The 15474-nt window shown below is 39.5% G+C and overlaps 1 protein-coding gene across 1 annotated transcript in view; it reads right to left on the bottom strand.

The window, feature by feature from the left end:
• Positions 1–15252, bottom strand: part of nedd4l (NEDD4 like E3 ubiquitin protein ligase) — a 55049-nt gene extending 39797 nt beyond the window's left edge. The window contains exons 1-5 of the mRNA XM_015040531.1: positions 14903–15252; positions 11645–11718; positions 6541–6622; positions 5225–5263; positions 4501–4554 (exon numbers count right to left, since the gene is read on the bottom strand). Of these exons, the coding sequence (XP_014896017.1) occupies positions 4501–4554; positions 5225–5263; positions 6541–6622; positions 11645–11718; positions 14903–14947 (294 nt within the window). The 5' untranslated portion in view covers positions 14948–15252. The remainder of the gene's footprint in view (positions 1–4500; positions 4555–5224; positions 5264–6540; positions 6623–11644; positions 11719–14902) is intronic.
• Between the last annotated feature and the right edge of the window lie 222 nt (positions 15253–15474).

Here is a 15474-nt window from a genome sequence, read left to right on the forward strand (position 1 = left end):
CCAAACCCCCAAACCCTTGGAAAAACGCTGAAAATTTCAAAACCCCCCCCCCCCCGAGCCAAAAAAAAAAAAAAAAAAAAAAAAAAAAAAACCATCTGCCTGCTCTTAAACTCAACACCAGCGCTTAGAGACGGCTAAAGATAGAAACAGGCAACACTTAAAAGAGATCCAATTGCTATTGGTAGTTTTATCAAAACCTGGGTGTTAGATTCCTCAGACATAGGAGGCAACAAGTGAACAGAAAAAAAAACAAAACACACAAACCTGTTTTCTTTTGTAGCTGAACTGCCTGATGTGAATAAAATTTCAAATGCCTGTGGCTAAGGAGTGAAAAAGAAAACAGTGAGTGTGACTAGTAACTGCGTCTGTTCTTTTCAGTTTCCTGAACGTCACACCACCCTGTTACTGGACCCCTCAGTTCTCCAATCTAACACAATTAATAATAAGTGAGAGGGAAAAAAAAGTTTAAAAAGCCAGCTGGAGTCTAACTAAACTTGAATAATCTTTACCTGGGGATTATTTGTTGCCAATTTCTTGCCAAGACTCGCATCCTGATCTCCGCCTCCCCTCTGGGTAAAGAATATCTTGAAATGCGGCTGCCTTCTGGGGTTTTCCCCACTGATTTTAAAAGTACAACATTTTGATCTATCTTTTGCTCCCAGTTCCACATCAGTCTGATTCTCCTCGATGGTCTGGAAGTCTGCCCCGTTTTTCAGATGTTTATTTTCCAGCAGCAGCAGCCTAGGATGAGATGAGCTCCTCTGCAGTCGGATTCTGGGATAACGCACTGTGCGGATGCCTCGACCAAAGTCGCCCTGGGAGGCAGCAGCCTGCTGACAATCGTGGGTCTGATCCTGGTTTTGGTTTTGCTGTAGCTGGAAAACTAGTTTCTGTGTTGCACCATTAACACCAGCACATGGCTCTAAAGTCTGCTGCTGGCCATCTTGACCATAAGGAAGAAGATAATGCTGGACATCAAAAATCTCAGGAGAATTCCTCTGGATACAAATGGTACCAACATTAACACCAGGTTGGCCTCTACTCAGTGTAGCATAGCCACTAGAACCGATGCTAAAAACTCTGCGTTTGGGAAGGTTTGGTTCATTCAGTGATAACTGGGAATCTGGGCTGTAGTATGGGGGAGGCGGCTGTTGCGGAAAGTCTTCCTGAGTCCGTGGTTCGGGATATGCAGGCGCAGGTCCAGGCGGTGTATAACAAGGCGGTGGGACATCATCTGCAAGGCCACCAGAATGTCTATTAATTGATCCGTCAGAGCGCTGGAGGGAGATCTGCACGGACGAACTTTTGGTGGGTCGTGATTCGGGGTAGGTGGAGAGCTGTGGTATGAACATGGAGGAGCTCCTTTTGAGTGAGGGATCCGAACGCAAACCAAAACTTCCAGATGAGACGTTTTGCGCCCCCAACTCCTGAGGAGGCCTCGGTAGACGAGGAGGCCGCACGTAGCGCGCTCTGGACGCTTCGCCCTCTTCTCGCTGCTCTTCCGAGTCCGTTTCCAGCATCTCCGGAGCTGTGTTGCTGCGGCCAGATCCAAAGTATAAACGCAGACGCTGAGCCATTTTCACCTCATGTCCCACGGCTTCCGTTCACTTTCACTTACTGTTAAAACTCTGACTTACTGTTGGTTGCCTCCTCTTCTTGTGTCGCCCACTTCTCCTTTGACTGGCTGACTGGCTGGCTAGATGACTTCTCCCCTTTTTTTCTTCCCCCTCCCTCCCTTCCCACCCACTCCCAGTCTCTTCCACAACTTTCCTACCCCACAGTGAACTGCACACAGACCAGAGTCGTCTCACCGCAAGAACACAACAGAAGCAACAGGATACAGAAAAAATAAGACTTCAGAAAGAGGATGGGCAACTATATTACAATAAAAATAAGAATGGAGGATCCCCTTTCAGCAAACTATTAGGAACACCAAGCACTAGCGACAGACAGCAGAAATAGCCTTGGTCGAGTGTCAGCCAGCATTCCTGCCATGATAGGGTAGGAGCGTGTGGAGTTCCTGGTTACCGAGGTGACAGAGGGTTGCCTGGTAGTCACATGACTCCAAAGGGCCCCAGCACCTCAGGTTACACCACCACACTGGCCCCCACTATCAAGCACATGATCCCTAGTCTTTTACATCCACATCTCATTAAGATGGAAGATCAAAGGAGAATTAACATTAAAAAAATTTAACTTTTTTTTTAAAATTAAGAGATAAAAGCGCATTTTACCTCGACAAATATGATCTATTCACCAGAAGAGGATGCCAATAGGAATCCAGTTTTTCTTTCCAACACAGGAAACAAAAGCAAGACAATTTTCTTACCAAGTGACCCACTAAACGTCCTTTTCAACCAAAAATAACAGAAACACAACATTAAACATAAAAGGGAACTTTCAGAACCACATAAGGATTTGCAAGGAAACTGTTACTAAAAATGGACCAGATGAAAAGGCAACAGAAAAGCAAAGAGACCATCTGACAGATTTTAGCTTTGATAAGACAAACAACACGGTCGTCTCTGGAGATCCAGCTACACACAGAAAAGACACGCAGTCTCTCAAGCACAGAGCCAAACACTTATCTGGCCGCTTGTTTTATAGGCTGCTCTGTTTGCAACTAAAAGTTGCCCAGGATACAACTCGGCTGTGATCCTTGTCTCTAATCCGGAATGACATAAAAAAAAAAAAAGGTCAAATAACGCTCAAGCACCTCCAACAGCATGCTGTACATTCATAAAGAGCGCTTTGTTTTGCTCAATAGCAACATGATTCACCAATCTATCAGCATGTTGAAAAGAAAGGATTGCTTTTCCTGAGCCAGCCGAGAACCGACAAAACCTCAGTCATCGTTTGACCTTTTAGAAATGCATGTCTGGAAAGAAGCTGCCTTGTTTTTAACTTCTGTGACCATTCGCTATGTTCTAAACCATTCTGCAGCAAGCTGCTGCTGCTGCTCTATTGCAACAAAATGAGCTAAAAAAAAAAAAAAAAAAAATGAAGGAAAGGAGTGCAGAGAAAAAGAAGGAATCGTGTCTTGGCATGCTGCTATGTATGGTGATGACACACCAGTCAATACAGGAGTGTGTGAAATGTAACAGCGCATGATCGGTATAAGGAAAATGTCAATGTGTGGTCCAATTGCAGCTAGCTAAAAATGATATAACATGCATTCCTCAAATCCAACAGCATGCTGTACTGTAGCTCTGTTCAACACCCTTCTTTTAACCTTACTGCAAGTGGACCAAGAGGCTCAGTGTTGCATCCCTGTCTTAATGTAGCACAAATTTAAAACTATCTGATAACACAAATGTAAATCAATGGATACAAAACAACAAGCAAACATTAAAAACACACAGGCCAGGGGTGGAGGAGCTGGCTTGGCAAGCGCCTCAGGACAGCCTGGAAGCACCTCCTCAGACTTATAAGGAGAGAACTGCGCTTGAGGCTGTCCGTGTTGTGCTTTCTTGTCATCCTTCTGCATACAGAAACAGTGAGCTCCGACAGCACTGGGGGATAAATAAAAAGGTGTGCTATTCATAACAAGAGTTGCCAACGAGTTCTCTCTCTGCACCACTGTATTCCCAGTTTGTCGGCCAACATCGAAGATGATTTAGGCATAAAATCTGCCCGGTTTGACTGAGTTGTAAGGGAAAACTACAGCGTAATTTCAGCGCCGTCCAACAGCTCTGAATTTGTGAGAACCAGAAAGACAGTACTGGAGTCTTATCTGGAACGGAACGTCCAAATTAACTTTGTCCATTTCATCAAAACAAAAAGCCCTAGTTGCAGATCCTGGAAGTAATTTAGGAGACATAAACATTGGAGATCACCCTGGTATTAGTCATACACTTACTCTCCAGACTCTATGTCAAAAACCACTTCACTATTCCATCAGCTTCGCCGACATGTCCTCAGAGTCAAGCTTACACAGTAGCGTGAATTATCAAATTTATCATTAATACCTGCTTACAATGCTAACTGCTGCACTGCTTGACATTTATATAGTTGTTATGGCAACTGAAGGCCTGCCACTGGGGTATTTTTACATATGGAGGAAATCAGTGTTTTCAGGAAGGAAATACGTTGATATCTGACTGCAGATGAATGCAAGAGCTGTTAAAGTCAGACGCTGTTGTAGCTGAGCAATGAAACAAGCAAACAAGCTGTTAGTTGTTTAGTGCATAAATTTGCCTCAACAAACTGCTAAAAAAAATTGATCATACTTATTAAGGTAGCAAAAGTCATCACAGACAGTCGATTATGTTTGTAATAAAATAAATGAAAAGAAGCAGCACAAAGTCAGATAAATTAGTCCTACGAGAAATTCCACTTTAGTGTCTAAATACCAAAATATTTCAGCATAAAGCATAAAAGACTATGCTACTATTAACAATACTTTAGCATTTGATGCTATCAACAAACATATAAGCTCTAATAAGTTGTTTTAAGGGGAGCATAAAACAGTGATAAATAGGGAGGAAGTGTGAACCTTACCAATCGGTTTTCATCAAACACCTCAAAAAGCAGCCTGTGGTTCTGTGGGCACACCTGTGTTGGCAACAAAATGACAGTGATGAGCGACGTCATTGGAGTTGTTCAGTCAAAGAAATTCATATCTGATGGAAAACAACCTCTGAATGTTAAATTCAAAGGTATTAGCCTGCAATTCTATTCCAGGGAAATTGGATGGTTTTTTTCAACAGAGACCTCAAAACTATTAAGGGGCTGCTTTGTATTTACAATACAAAGATGTATTGTGTCGCAATGTCTGTAAATCAAATTCTGTGCAAGGTGCTTTAAAGAACATTGGTGAACAAACAGTATCATGAAGACCAACGAACACACTAGACCTATCAGGGCTAAAGTTGTGAATAGATTAAAAGTGCAGTTAGGTTATAAAGCAATATGTATTCCTGTAACAAAACAAAATGGAGTGAAGCTAAAAAGTAATGATTTAGGTCAAAGCATATTTGTGTGTTCAAATGGCCCAGTCAAAGTTCAGACTTAAATTCATTTGAGCATCTGTGGCGCATGACACGAAAATTGATTTTTACAATTGTTCTCCAGCCAATATGGATTCATCCACACGATACATTTTTCTACAAAACAGCGAAACAGCAAAATAAGTTTACCAATCACACAATAAGATCACATAAGGGTTGTTGTAATAAAGACAGAACATTAATTGTAACACAGGAGATTTAAAAGCTGAACTCACCCGGAAATAGAATTCCTCGTTCCATTTAGGATTGAGGGTCTGAAATACAAAGTTTAGATCTGATTAGACCAGTTTGTTGCCGGACTAAAACCCCATAACTGTGCAAGTGACTCTCAGGAGTTCTAAAGAGTAAGAATTCAAATCAACTTATATGCAATTATTGGATATTTGGGTTTAAATAAAGTCTCAAAGATCTTCACATATTTCTTCAAAGATGAATCAGAACTTATGTTTTCTTCTGTCTTTCATATTACAGATTTTATTAGTCTGAGAACTGATTCAGTCATGAGGTAGGCCTCATTTTCGTTTGACTGAATCAGTTCTCAGACTACATTTCACAAGTCACTCTAATTAATTAGCAAAACATTTCATTGCAGTAATAAAATAACACTGTGACAAAAAGCACCACTGAACTAAGTGCTCTCTGAGAGTCAGCTTTTTGCTGTGAAAGTGATGCAAACAAAAAAAAAAGTTAAAATCTGCAGGAAATATCCAAATCATCAGTGCTTTTGGAGCTCATACTGACGCTAGTCTCGTCAAGTTCCTCCACTTTAAGTCATGCTTTATATCATTCAGCCACAAGCCATCCACTCCGCTTCTACAATAATGAAACTGTCAGAGGTGTCCCACTTAAAGAAACAAAGAACCCGCAGAAGAGCCCAAGCACTGATACTTCCTTTTCTGCTCCACATAGAAATATATTGTCAAGCTATTTATATCCTACAAAGCAATCATAGCCACTGGCAGCATATGTTTGCCTGCATGGAGGCCTGAGCTGTCCAACTCCTACAGCGGCTTTTTGCTGGAAGATTGCTTCTGGCTAAGCCAATCTGTAAGAACGTGACAAATATTTGTATTGTTGAGAAGCTGCGTCGGGCTACTATTTCAGAGTTTGACCCCTTGCATTATGGACTAAATATTCAGAGACAAAAACAACACTTGGGAATAAATTACACTGGAGACCAAAGAAAAAATATATAGATTTTATATCATTTTGCAATTAAAAGCATCACTAATCATCATTCACATTAATGTCAACTAACAGCTCCCCGTGCTGCAAAAAAATATCTCCTCTCCAAAAAAGCTGAGAAGACTTCACTAAACCTATAAATGGGAGGACTGCTTCCCTCAGCCTTAATGTGCTTTTTATCCCGCCCTTCTGCAATGAAATGGTTCCGCTCATTCATGCAAAAACCTGGTGGAAATTTTTAAGGGGGTGTTTTAGGATTATATCAAAAAACCTTTGAATTTGGCTGATGATGTAACACAGGAGACAAGAGGAAGCAGAGCACAACAGGACGTCAATTTAAACTTACCTTTTTAATAGTTTTTGTCTGGACTAAACCAAGCTCTTTGTTTTCATCAGCAACATAGAGGGAAAGCTTGACATAAGGATCACTGCAAAAAATAAAAAAATTAAAAAAAATCACAATTTTACAATCGAAAGACATCTTGAGCTTTTCGCTTCTCCAACAGCTGTAAGCTTGAGGATCGCTAGTATTAAACTGCCTCTAGTCCTTCAACATTAGCTGTAGACACATCAAACAGGTAGTTGAGGATCACACACACAACGTGTACTAAAGTCGACCTGCATATGAAAACTGCCTAGCTTTGGAAACGGTGAGATAAGGCTCTACCGCCGTATTGACGGGGGTTTTTAAAAATAGAAACGGCAAAATATTTTGAGGTGAACACGCAACTCGTACGAAGAGAGTAACATGACTTTGGAGGCGCTGACAGGGCAGAAGGCTCAGGTGAGATCTGCTTAGAGAGGCAGAGCTGGAGCGTTCACAGGACCAGAGTTCAATTCTCAGGAAGCAGAAAAAGACAAAAAAAAAAAGAAAAAAGATTGTTTTTTACGTGCCCAAGATGTTATTTGGACAAATGTATCAGTTTTTTTTCCCTTCAAAGTATCGCATGTGCTTAAAGTTGCTTTAAACATACACATAGAACTTTATGTATGCTTTTTTTTTTTTTTTACATTTGCTTATCCAGATCCAAGTATGCTCACATCTAAGTATGAGCGAGGGAAAAGTCAGCTGTAAAAAGATGTCACTGAAATCTTTTCATAGGCATTGGGTCTATTTCTACTAAATAGTTTGAAACAAATGAAATAGGCTGCAAACTGTGAACAGAATGTGGCGATAAATATAAAACTGATTGTTCTCTATGCAGAAATGAAAAAAAAAAAAAACCACATGACTGAACAAGCTTAAATATTTATAAGGCAAAAGTGGAACAAAAATATTCAGGAACTCCCTCACTAAGTAATATTTCCATGTCATTGTCTAGATTAGGAGGCAGTTTATCACGATCAATGTTTTTGTTTATCCCCCAGTAACTTTAGCCTTTATACATTTATATTTGTGTTTTACAACAGTAACCCAAGATTAATGATCCTCCCTTAATATTAAAAAAAAGTAAAAAAAAAAAAAAAAAAAAAGATTAGACATTGTTAATAATTCGCTTTGATGTAAACTGTGAGAGTTGAAGTTTTGGTGATTTAAAAATCTATTATAATCACCAATATGTCAGAACCCTAATATTAACACTTTGTACTTCAAGTAAGAGTGGTTTCATGACTTAGTATGACGCAGAGCTGATTTACACACAAACATCCTCCACACGGTATTTTTGTGGTGTGGGAGGATAACATTTGTAGAGAGAACATTCGGTAAACTCACTAACAGCCTGTTACTGTGCCCTCATTTTACACCCTTTAAGCTAAACCAAACTACTTCAAATGTTTTCAGTTCCAGAAATACGATCATCGGCATACTGACTTGACCTGGGCGAACAATCCGATTGCTATTTTCAGTCAAAATGAAGCCAGCTGCCTGCTCCTCAGATCCTAAATCACAGCTTCCAGTTACAATCGCTCAGCAAAACTTGATTTGGACACAATTCAGACCATCGGGGAATATGCTTTAAATCTGATTTGCCATGATAGGCTTTTATTAGGATACCTGCCATCCCAAATGGGCCTGGAAATAAATCAAATTCCAATCCAAGTGTGTCCTTCCTGCCAGCTAAAGTGCTGCCTTAAATCCACAAGATAAAAAAAAAACACAAGGGAAACGAGGAGCACAGACATGGAAGAAAACTAGCCGAAACTGTATCCTTATAAGCAAATGTGCGGCTGCTTGATTGCTAATTGGCGTCTTCAGGATCCCCACAGTTTCTAATTGCATGTTTATGTGGTTCTGTCATGTACAGAGACTAAACATTAGCAGTAAGCCTTCAATATCTCAGCTCTTTTGGGAGGCATTTCCCTGCCTTCCTCTAATAGCAAAAAAAAAAAAAAAAATCCCTGCAGAGGTAGAGAATTAGGAAACTTCAACTCAACACAATAAGAGCAGCTGGATTTCAAAACCAAGCTCCAATACAATTTATGGAGGATTCATCAGCACCTCTAAAATATACCAAAAGCAAAACAACAGACAAGAGTTTTTTGCGTACTAAAGAAGCAACACAGCATCTTCGGAGAGACATTTGGAGCAAAATGAAGAACCAGCTGGCACTGTTTGAGTCTCCCAAAAGGTGACAGACTGCCAAGTCAGCACCGTTTGTGCGAGCACACCACACGTCAGCCCTCATTCAGTGTTTCTTCAGTACAGTTCAGCTTTGGCCACAGTCAGCCCTGAGCCGTGCTGCCAGCATGGAAGAGCTCGCCCCGTGCTGAACACCCTGAGGCGTATTCTGGTCAGATAAAAAAACATTACTGTAATCCCCTGGAGAGGCGAAGGTTTAATTCTGAATGAGGGCTGCGCAGTAAATCTATCTGCATATAAACACTAAAAGAAAAAAAAAATCAATTAATGTCTTATTCTATATTGGTAATGTTCGTGTTCAGAGTTTTAATCGAACAAAGAAAAAGATTGCCAACACTCAGAGGGCCTCCTCTGAGAATCCTTCAATTGCTGCAGGGTTGCTGCGTTCGTCTGCGTCGCTCCTTCGTGTACAGACCCATTCAGGCATTCGAGGGTTGGATTGTTTGGCCCGCCTTCTAAGAATTTGTTGTATTCAACGCAGTTTTGAAGAAGTTAAAAAAAAATAATAATAAAAAAAAAATGAAAAAAAAATAAAAAGCAGACGTATCACTGCAGGCACTCCTCCTAGGACAAATCCTGGATTTGAAAAGCTTAAGCCTCGTTCTGATCAGTTTGCTAGTTCAAACATTAAAGCTGCTCACCTATTAAAATGTCAAAAACATTTAAAGAGGCAACTAACATTCAAGTAATTTTAAAACGACATGACAAACATTTACAGCTTTCACAGACCAGACATTTATAAGTGACCTTTGTAGGAGGAATTAACAAAAAAAAGAAAAAAAAAAACAGGATACCTAAGGTTTGTTTAGAATTATTTGCAGTAGCAGTGCATCTGATGCATTTCCAGCATCAGGTAGACCACATTTATACTCATCATTCAATTTACAACATAAGTAGTTTTACTGATAGCAGCTGGTGGAGTTAAAGATTATCACATGATTGAAGTTTTATTATGTGCAATCAATCAAAGCACAAAGTTATTGTTAGACTCCTATCAGTAAACGGCCTGATGTATACAAAATCTCAGACTTGGAATTGGTGTTTTGCAATAAGTATTCATACCCTTTGAACTGTTACCTATTTAGTTATACATTTTGATGAATGTTTTTGTGATTTTCTGTAACCAGCAAAAAAATTATAAAAAAAAAAAAAGCTTGATTATAACTCATGAACATGCTTTGATGTAAACCCTTGTATTGGCTGTATGTTTAGGATGTTCTCCTGCTGAAAGTGAAGCTCCACCTCATTATCTTACATCATCCAACAGGTTTTCCTACAGCATTACCCATTCTGACCTTAGTCCGTCTTCCTAAATACTCAACTGTGACCAGTGGCATGATGTTGCTACCGACGGTGTTTGCAATGTCTTTCAAAGTGAGGTGAGTTGTTTACTGTCAAACTTAGCGTGTTGTATGTAGGACAAAAGGTACAATCATGGTTGGATTTGACCACATCACATTCTTCTAGAGGTTTGCTGCATTTCCTGCATGGCTGGAAATGCAAACTCCACATAGTTGCAATGATCTGATGACCCAATTTCAAGGCATCAAATTGCAAAGTATTTTTTTTTATTACAAATGAAGAATAGTGACTTGATTGTGTCATAAAATGGCTTAGTGTGCCTGGAAAATACACATTACTAAAGCATTTGCTTGTCCAACAGCAGGATCGCTGCACTGAACTCATCTGCATCTCCTGTTTTGAAAAGAACAGTATGGGAATACTCATTTTATGTGTGGTACTGATTATGAAACTCCCATTGTACCTCCTGTTGCCCAAAAGTGCCGGTTTAATTTCTGAGAACTTGCAGCTGTGAGGGACATCTTCATCTCGACTCGTGAATCATAAACGGCCAGAGGTGGATTGTCTGCGCAGGTTGATTACTGAAATGTTTCGCGAAAGAAGCTATTGGTTATTGCTTTCCTTGATTGGATACTTTAGCTGGATGTCTGGACCAGTTTGAAACAGAAACTTGTTTTAAGCTTCTCCACAACGTTATCCTTCAAACTTGGTCTGCTCCGGGGTCTTCGTGGAGTTATTTTTGTACACTAATATTCTCCAAGAAACCTACGAGGCCTTCAGTGAGCAGCTGTATTTATAAATGCACAGGTGGACTCCATTTCTTTAAGTGTAAATTGGGCTGAAATTAAACCCAAGCCACCCTTTGCGACCTACTCCTTTGTGTTTAAAAAATAAATAAATAAATAAAATAAAAAATGGAAATACATTGTTTTTTGTGGTTGTTCTATAACAAAACATGAAAAAGTACAAGTGTTACAAGCACTTTCAAAGTACAGAGCACAAATCTGCAGAAGGTGTATTGTGTAATGTTACATTCACAGTTCACAGACGGAGGACAGTGATGAACAAAACATTCTCAAAGAAAAGTTAACATCTGCACGTTCTCACATGCAAGAAGGTACACGGCACGTTTAATTATTAGTCAAAGTCTTCTATCCAGAAAACGTGCAATTACGGTGGATTATGCATAGGATAGGAGAAGTAGGTAATAATTGATTAACACTTGAAAGTTCAAGGTCTTTGTTGCGAACTACTTTTTTTTTTTTTTTTTTTTTGCTCCAAAGATCTTTCCAGGGTTGAAAGGACAAACAATAGGAAGACCCTAGAAGTCAAAGAGCAGGATGCTGAACACAATAGCTAAAGCCTTGAGACTGGTTTAATAGCCGACTTTTATTATGATACATCCCACACATTATTACAGTAATGACGCTAATATTTCTTTCATCTAAACAGTTTAAATGGCTGAATTTTAAGCAGACAGAGAATCAGACTACTTGAACTTGGTGCAATGGACAGTTCTCCATAATCTTTGCACTCGAGTGAAATGTTTCACATCGAAAACAGTTACCTGGCACCGATGATGTCTTTCTTCGCCAGATCAATTCCTGCAATAACTTTGACCCGTAGCACTCGCGTTTCATGCTGCAAAACAAGAAGACGACAGAGGACCTTTATTTGATTTTCAGAGGAAATTATCTCATAACTTTGTAAACCCATGACAGATTTCAATCTGCCAGATGCACCGACTAGTCTCCAGGTCAAACTTAACAGAGAAAGAATAAAGTTCAACAACAGAAGAAAAAAAAATGCTGATCATTCTATGAGTATTTGCATTCATCTCTCTCCGAGAGGTTTTTTGTCTTTTTTTTTTTTTGTAATTAAACCAACAGTGGTGGTTTCACTAGTTCTAATGAAGAGCAGCTAGTGGGAGTCCAGACTGTTTCAGGTGTTTTTCAATGGACCTGTTGTTTTGAAATTTAAAGTGTTTATTTTTGTGCTACAATTAATGCACTGAATTATGCAATGCACCACTGCCAAAGATACAAGTGTTCTTCATCAACTCAGTTTAAGAAAAAAACAAATCTAATATGATGAGTATTTAGGTAATGAGACTGGAGCATTCCTTAACAGATTTGAATCAGTGTGTGCAGTTTTTCTTGCTTGTGTTTTTAACAATCAGCATTAAATTTGTGCACTGCCATACCCAAAACCTGCGGCACACTTGAGCCATTTGGCTTAACTCAGACAATGATTTTATTTAAGATGCACCCCACCACTTGGATTAACTTAGTGATGTTTGATTGAGGCGATATAAAGTGTACCAAACACCCACAAAGCTGAGTACATCAAGCACTTTGAATTTTCCTTCAAACAGGTACCAAAGGCTTAAAAACAGCTAAAAGAACTGTTTTAAATTTGTGGCAGCCATTTTGAATTTTGAGACTGGAATCGATAAGACGTTTCTGTCTATTCTTTTTTGTGGTAAAACACAGAAAAAAAATCTTCTGCCGTCATACTGTTTTAAAATTTCCTTGATAGTGTTGCGGTATTTGGAAAACTTAATATGCAGAGAGGTGGTATTTGTGTGAAGTTGCAGATCTAAATGACCTTCTGCTCAACAATATAGGGAAATCATGCAACTGCAGTGTTATTTTTGAATGTTGCCATAACAATATCAGTTTCAGTGGAACCAGGTTTTCCACACTACTCTTCCATAAATCTGTCAATATGATGCTTCCATCTTTCTGTACCGTTTGTAATTTTGGTCACCATCACCTGTCCGGTTCAAAACATCTGCAATGCCGAGAGTCCAACTAATATGCTGAATATTATGCAAAATGTGAATTTATAATTACTAGGAATATAACAGTAAACAAATATTGAATTCTTACCCCCTCCTGTCATATAATTTAAAAAAAACTAATATTGCAATGATGATATTTGAAATTAGACATTTGGGAGTTTGTGGTATCAACATGGAATATCATGAGACTAGTTAGTTTCAGTTTTCAAATCCTGCAAAAAGAAAACATAATTGTTATAATGTATCTATGGTTTAACGTCCTGATAACCAAATGCCAGAGAAATTGCAAGAGTTTGAGTATCTACAACTATCCTCTGATGTTCAACCCCATCTGTTGCTATGCACTACATCTCACCATTTGTACCACTAATATCCATTTTGAAATACAATCATCTCAGAAGTATCCATTGTATCAAGGGTGCCCAGGACCAGTAATCGACAGCTACCATCCTGCAGCTTTTAGTTGCATCCTTGCTCTAAAATCCCTGAATCAAATAGCAGAATTCGCTAACCACAGTCATTCAGCTCTACAGCGGCATGGTAATGGTCTGTTCATTAGATTAAGGTGTGCTGGAGCAGAGACGCAGCCAGCTCTCGAGGATTGAACTTGGGCAACCCTGCCTTATAGGATTAGATGTCAGATCAGGAATGATGAGGCAATTAATTTAGGTCAAGAGTACGCCTGCACAGTTTCTAGGAATCACAATAATACAGCTGAATGTTGCAGGATTAATATCAACTATGATTAACCAACTCTTTCACCGTTTTCTTTTCTGTCCATCACAAAGTCTCCACACCTCTTTGCAGCGTTTAGCATCTCAGCTGCTAAAAATACAGCCCCTGTATGTGCATCGAGGGAAGTGAAAAGTCCTTCCAACGGGCCATGCAGAACTAGTCAGCATGGCAGTTACACGTAACATATCAGGCAACCAAATATCGCTCTGATCAAGAACATTGATCAGTCACTGTCACCTGAAATGACCTAGAAAAAAAAAGAAAATAAATAACCTTTATCCATCCTATCACTGAACAGGTCTAATCAAATCATGAGACAATGGGATGAGTGCACTGTTGAGTAATACATTCATTTAGACCAGTGCTCTATAGTCACTGATAAACACCCAGAAACTACGACAGCAATCAATTTTAAAATACTTTTTTACTGCTACTTCAGTCACCATAGCAACGACTGCCATAAAATACTGTGATAAAATTTTAAATCAATATCACCTATGTCTGTATTTGACACAAGCAGTCGCAATGTGCTCCCAAAGTATCATCCAAATGTACCAACAATTAAAAAACATGACAACTTTGATTACTCATCAGTTATTCTGAGTCACATTTGAGAATAATGCCAAAAGTAAATAAAATAAAAAAATCTCCATACACCATGCTTCTTGTGACTGTACTGAAAATGTCAAAGAGGTACATGAAGTAGGGATGCTCTTCTGCTAGACTCGTGACTGTGATGCAGTTATATATAATCACATGTGCACTTCATCTATAATTACCACTGTGTGTTTTTGTAGGTTTTAGGTTAAAGCCAACAAGGTGTCCACAGAGTGACCTCATATGACCGTGCATGCCTCTATTTCACTCTCTCAGCGGTCTGTTCATCGTGATTACTACCTAGCAGGGTGTGTTTAGGTCTCACTTGTAGGTTTAACCCTTCAAGCTAAAGATAAAAAAAAGAAAGATAATTTGATTTCCCAGAAACAGCTACATATGGTGTAATGCAGGATACAAAGTGGAGACTTTGATTTCAAAACTTTAGCACAACGTGGTTTGCTGGCCTTTAGTTTATACCTTATTATGAAATAAATGCAAGTGGACAAAACGACAGAGACCCGTGGCGGGAATTGACAGCAACCTGAACACAACAGCGGAATGTTGCCGTGGGTAAGGGCTTGGTAGCCCCACTCACGGCTAATCGTTAGCCATCTCTGTTCCCAGCCCCTCATAATACCCAAAGACTCCATTCTGCATTTCAATAACACCTTAATTACAATTCAAGCTTACCTCGTCCTCTGAAAGTCCATATATAGGCTCGTAATTCGTTGCCATATAGCCTGCGGTCCGCGGTATACCCACACAAACAAGCCGCTTTGAAAAGCTAGCTGGCTAGCTTTTAACAATAAAGTCCCACTTTCCTCTCTCTGCCGTGCGGTGGTGGTAAAGTCCGCGGCGATATCTAATCCTCGGCACGGATCGGGGGTGGATTGACGGCCGGATAACCTAATCCGCGCCAGGGTGGTTCATCCGAGACACAATGTAGAAATATGAAAATATATATGATGATCTTATGTGTTTTCGATTGATTCCGATCGTTTTTCTGAACTCAAAGCTTAAAAGCCTAAATGTTGTGACACTTGACTTCCTTCTGACAGTTCAGCCAATCACTGCCCGAGCTAAGGTGAGCGCTTTAATAATCAACCAATAAGAATCCCCCAGTGACTCCCTGCCCATCCAATTAAATAAAAGAGGCGTAGCCTGCCTTTTGAAACCATTTCGATCAATTTCCTAAAAACGTTATACAGCGAAGATGTTGTAATTGAAAAAAATAAGTGTTAATTTAGCATTGTGATGCTTTA

Source organism: Poecilia latipinna, unplaced genomic scaffold (assembly GCF_001443285.1).
Source record: "Poecilia latipinna isolate Pla-1442-1.1 unplaced genomic scaffold, P_latipinna-1.0 Scaffold515, whole genome shotgun sequence".
Classification (NCBI taxonomy): Eukaryota; Metazoa; Chordata; class Actinopteri; order Cyprinodontiformes; family Poeciliidae; genus Poecilia; species Poecilia latipinna.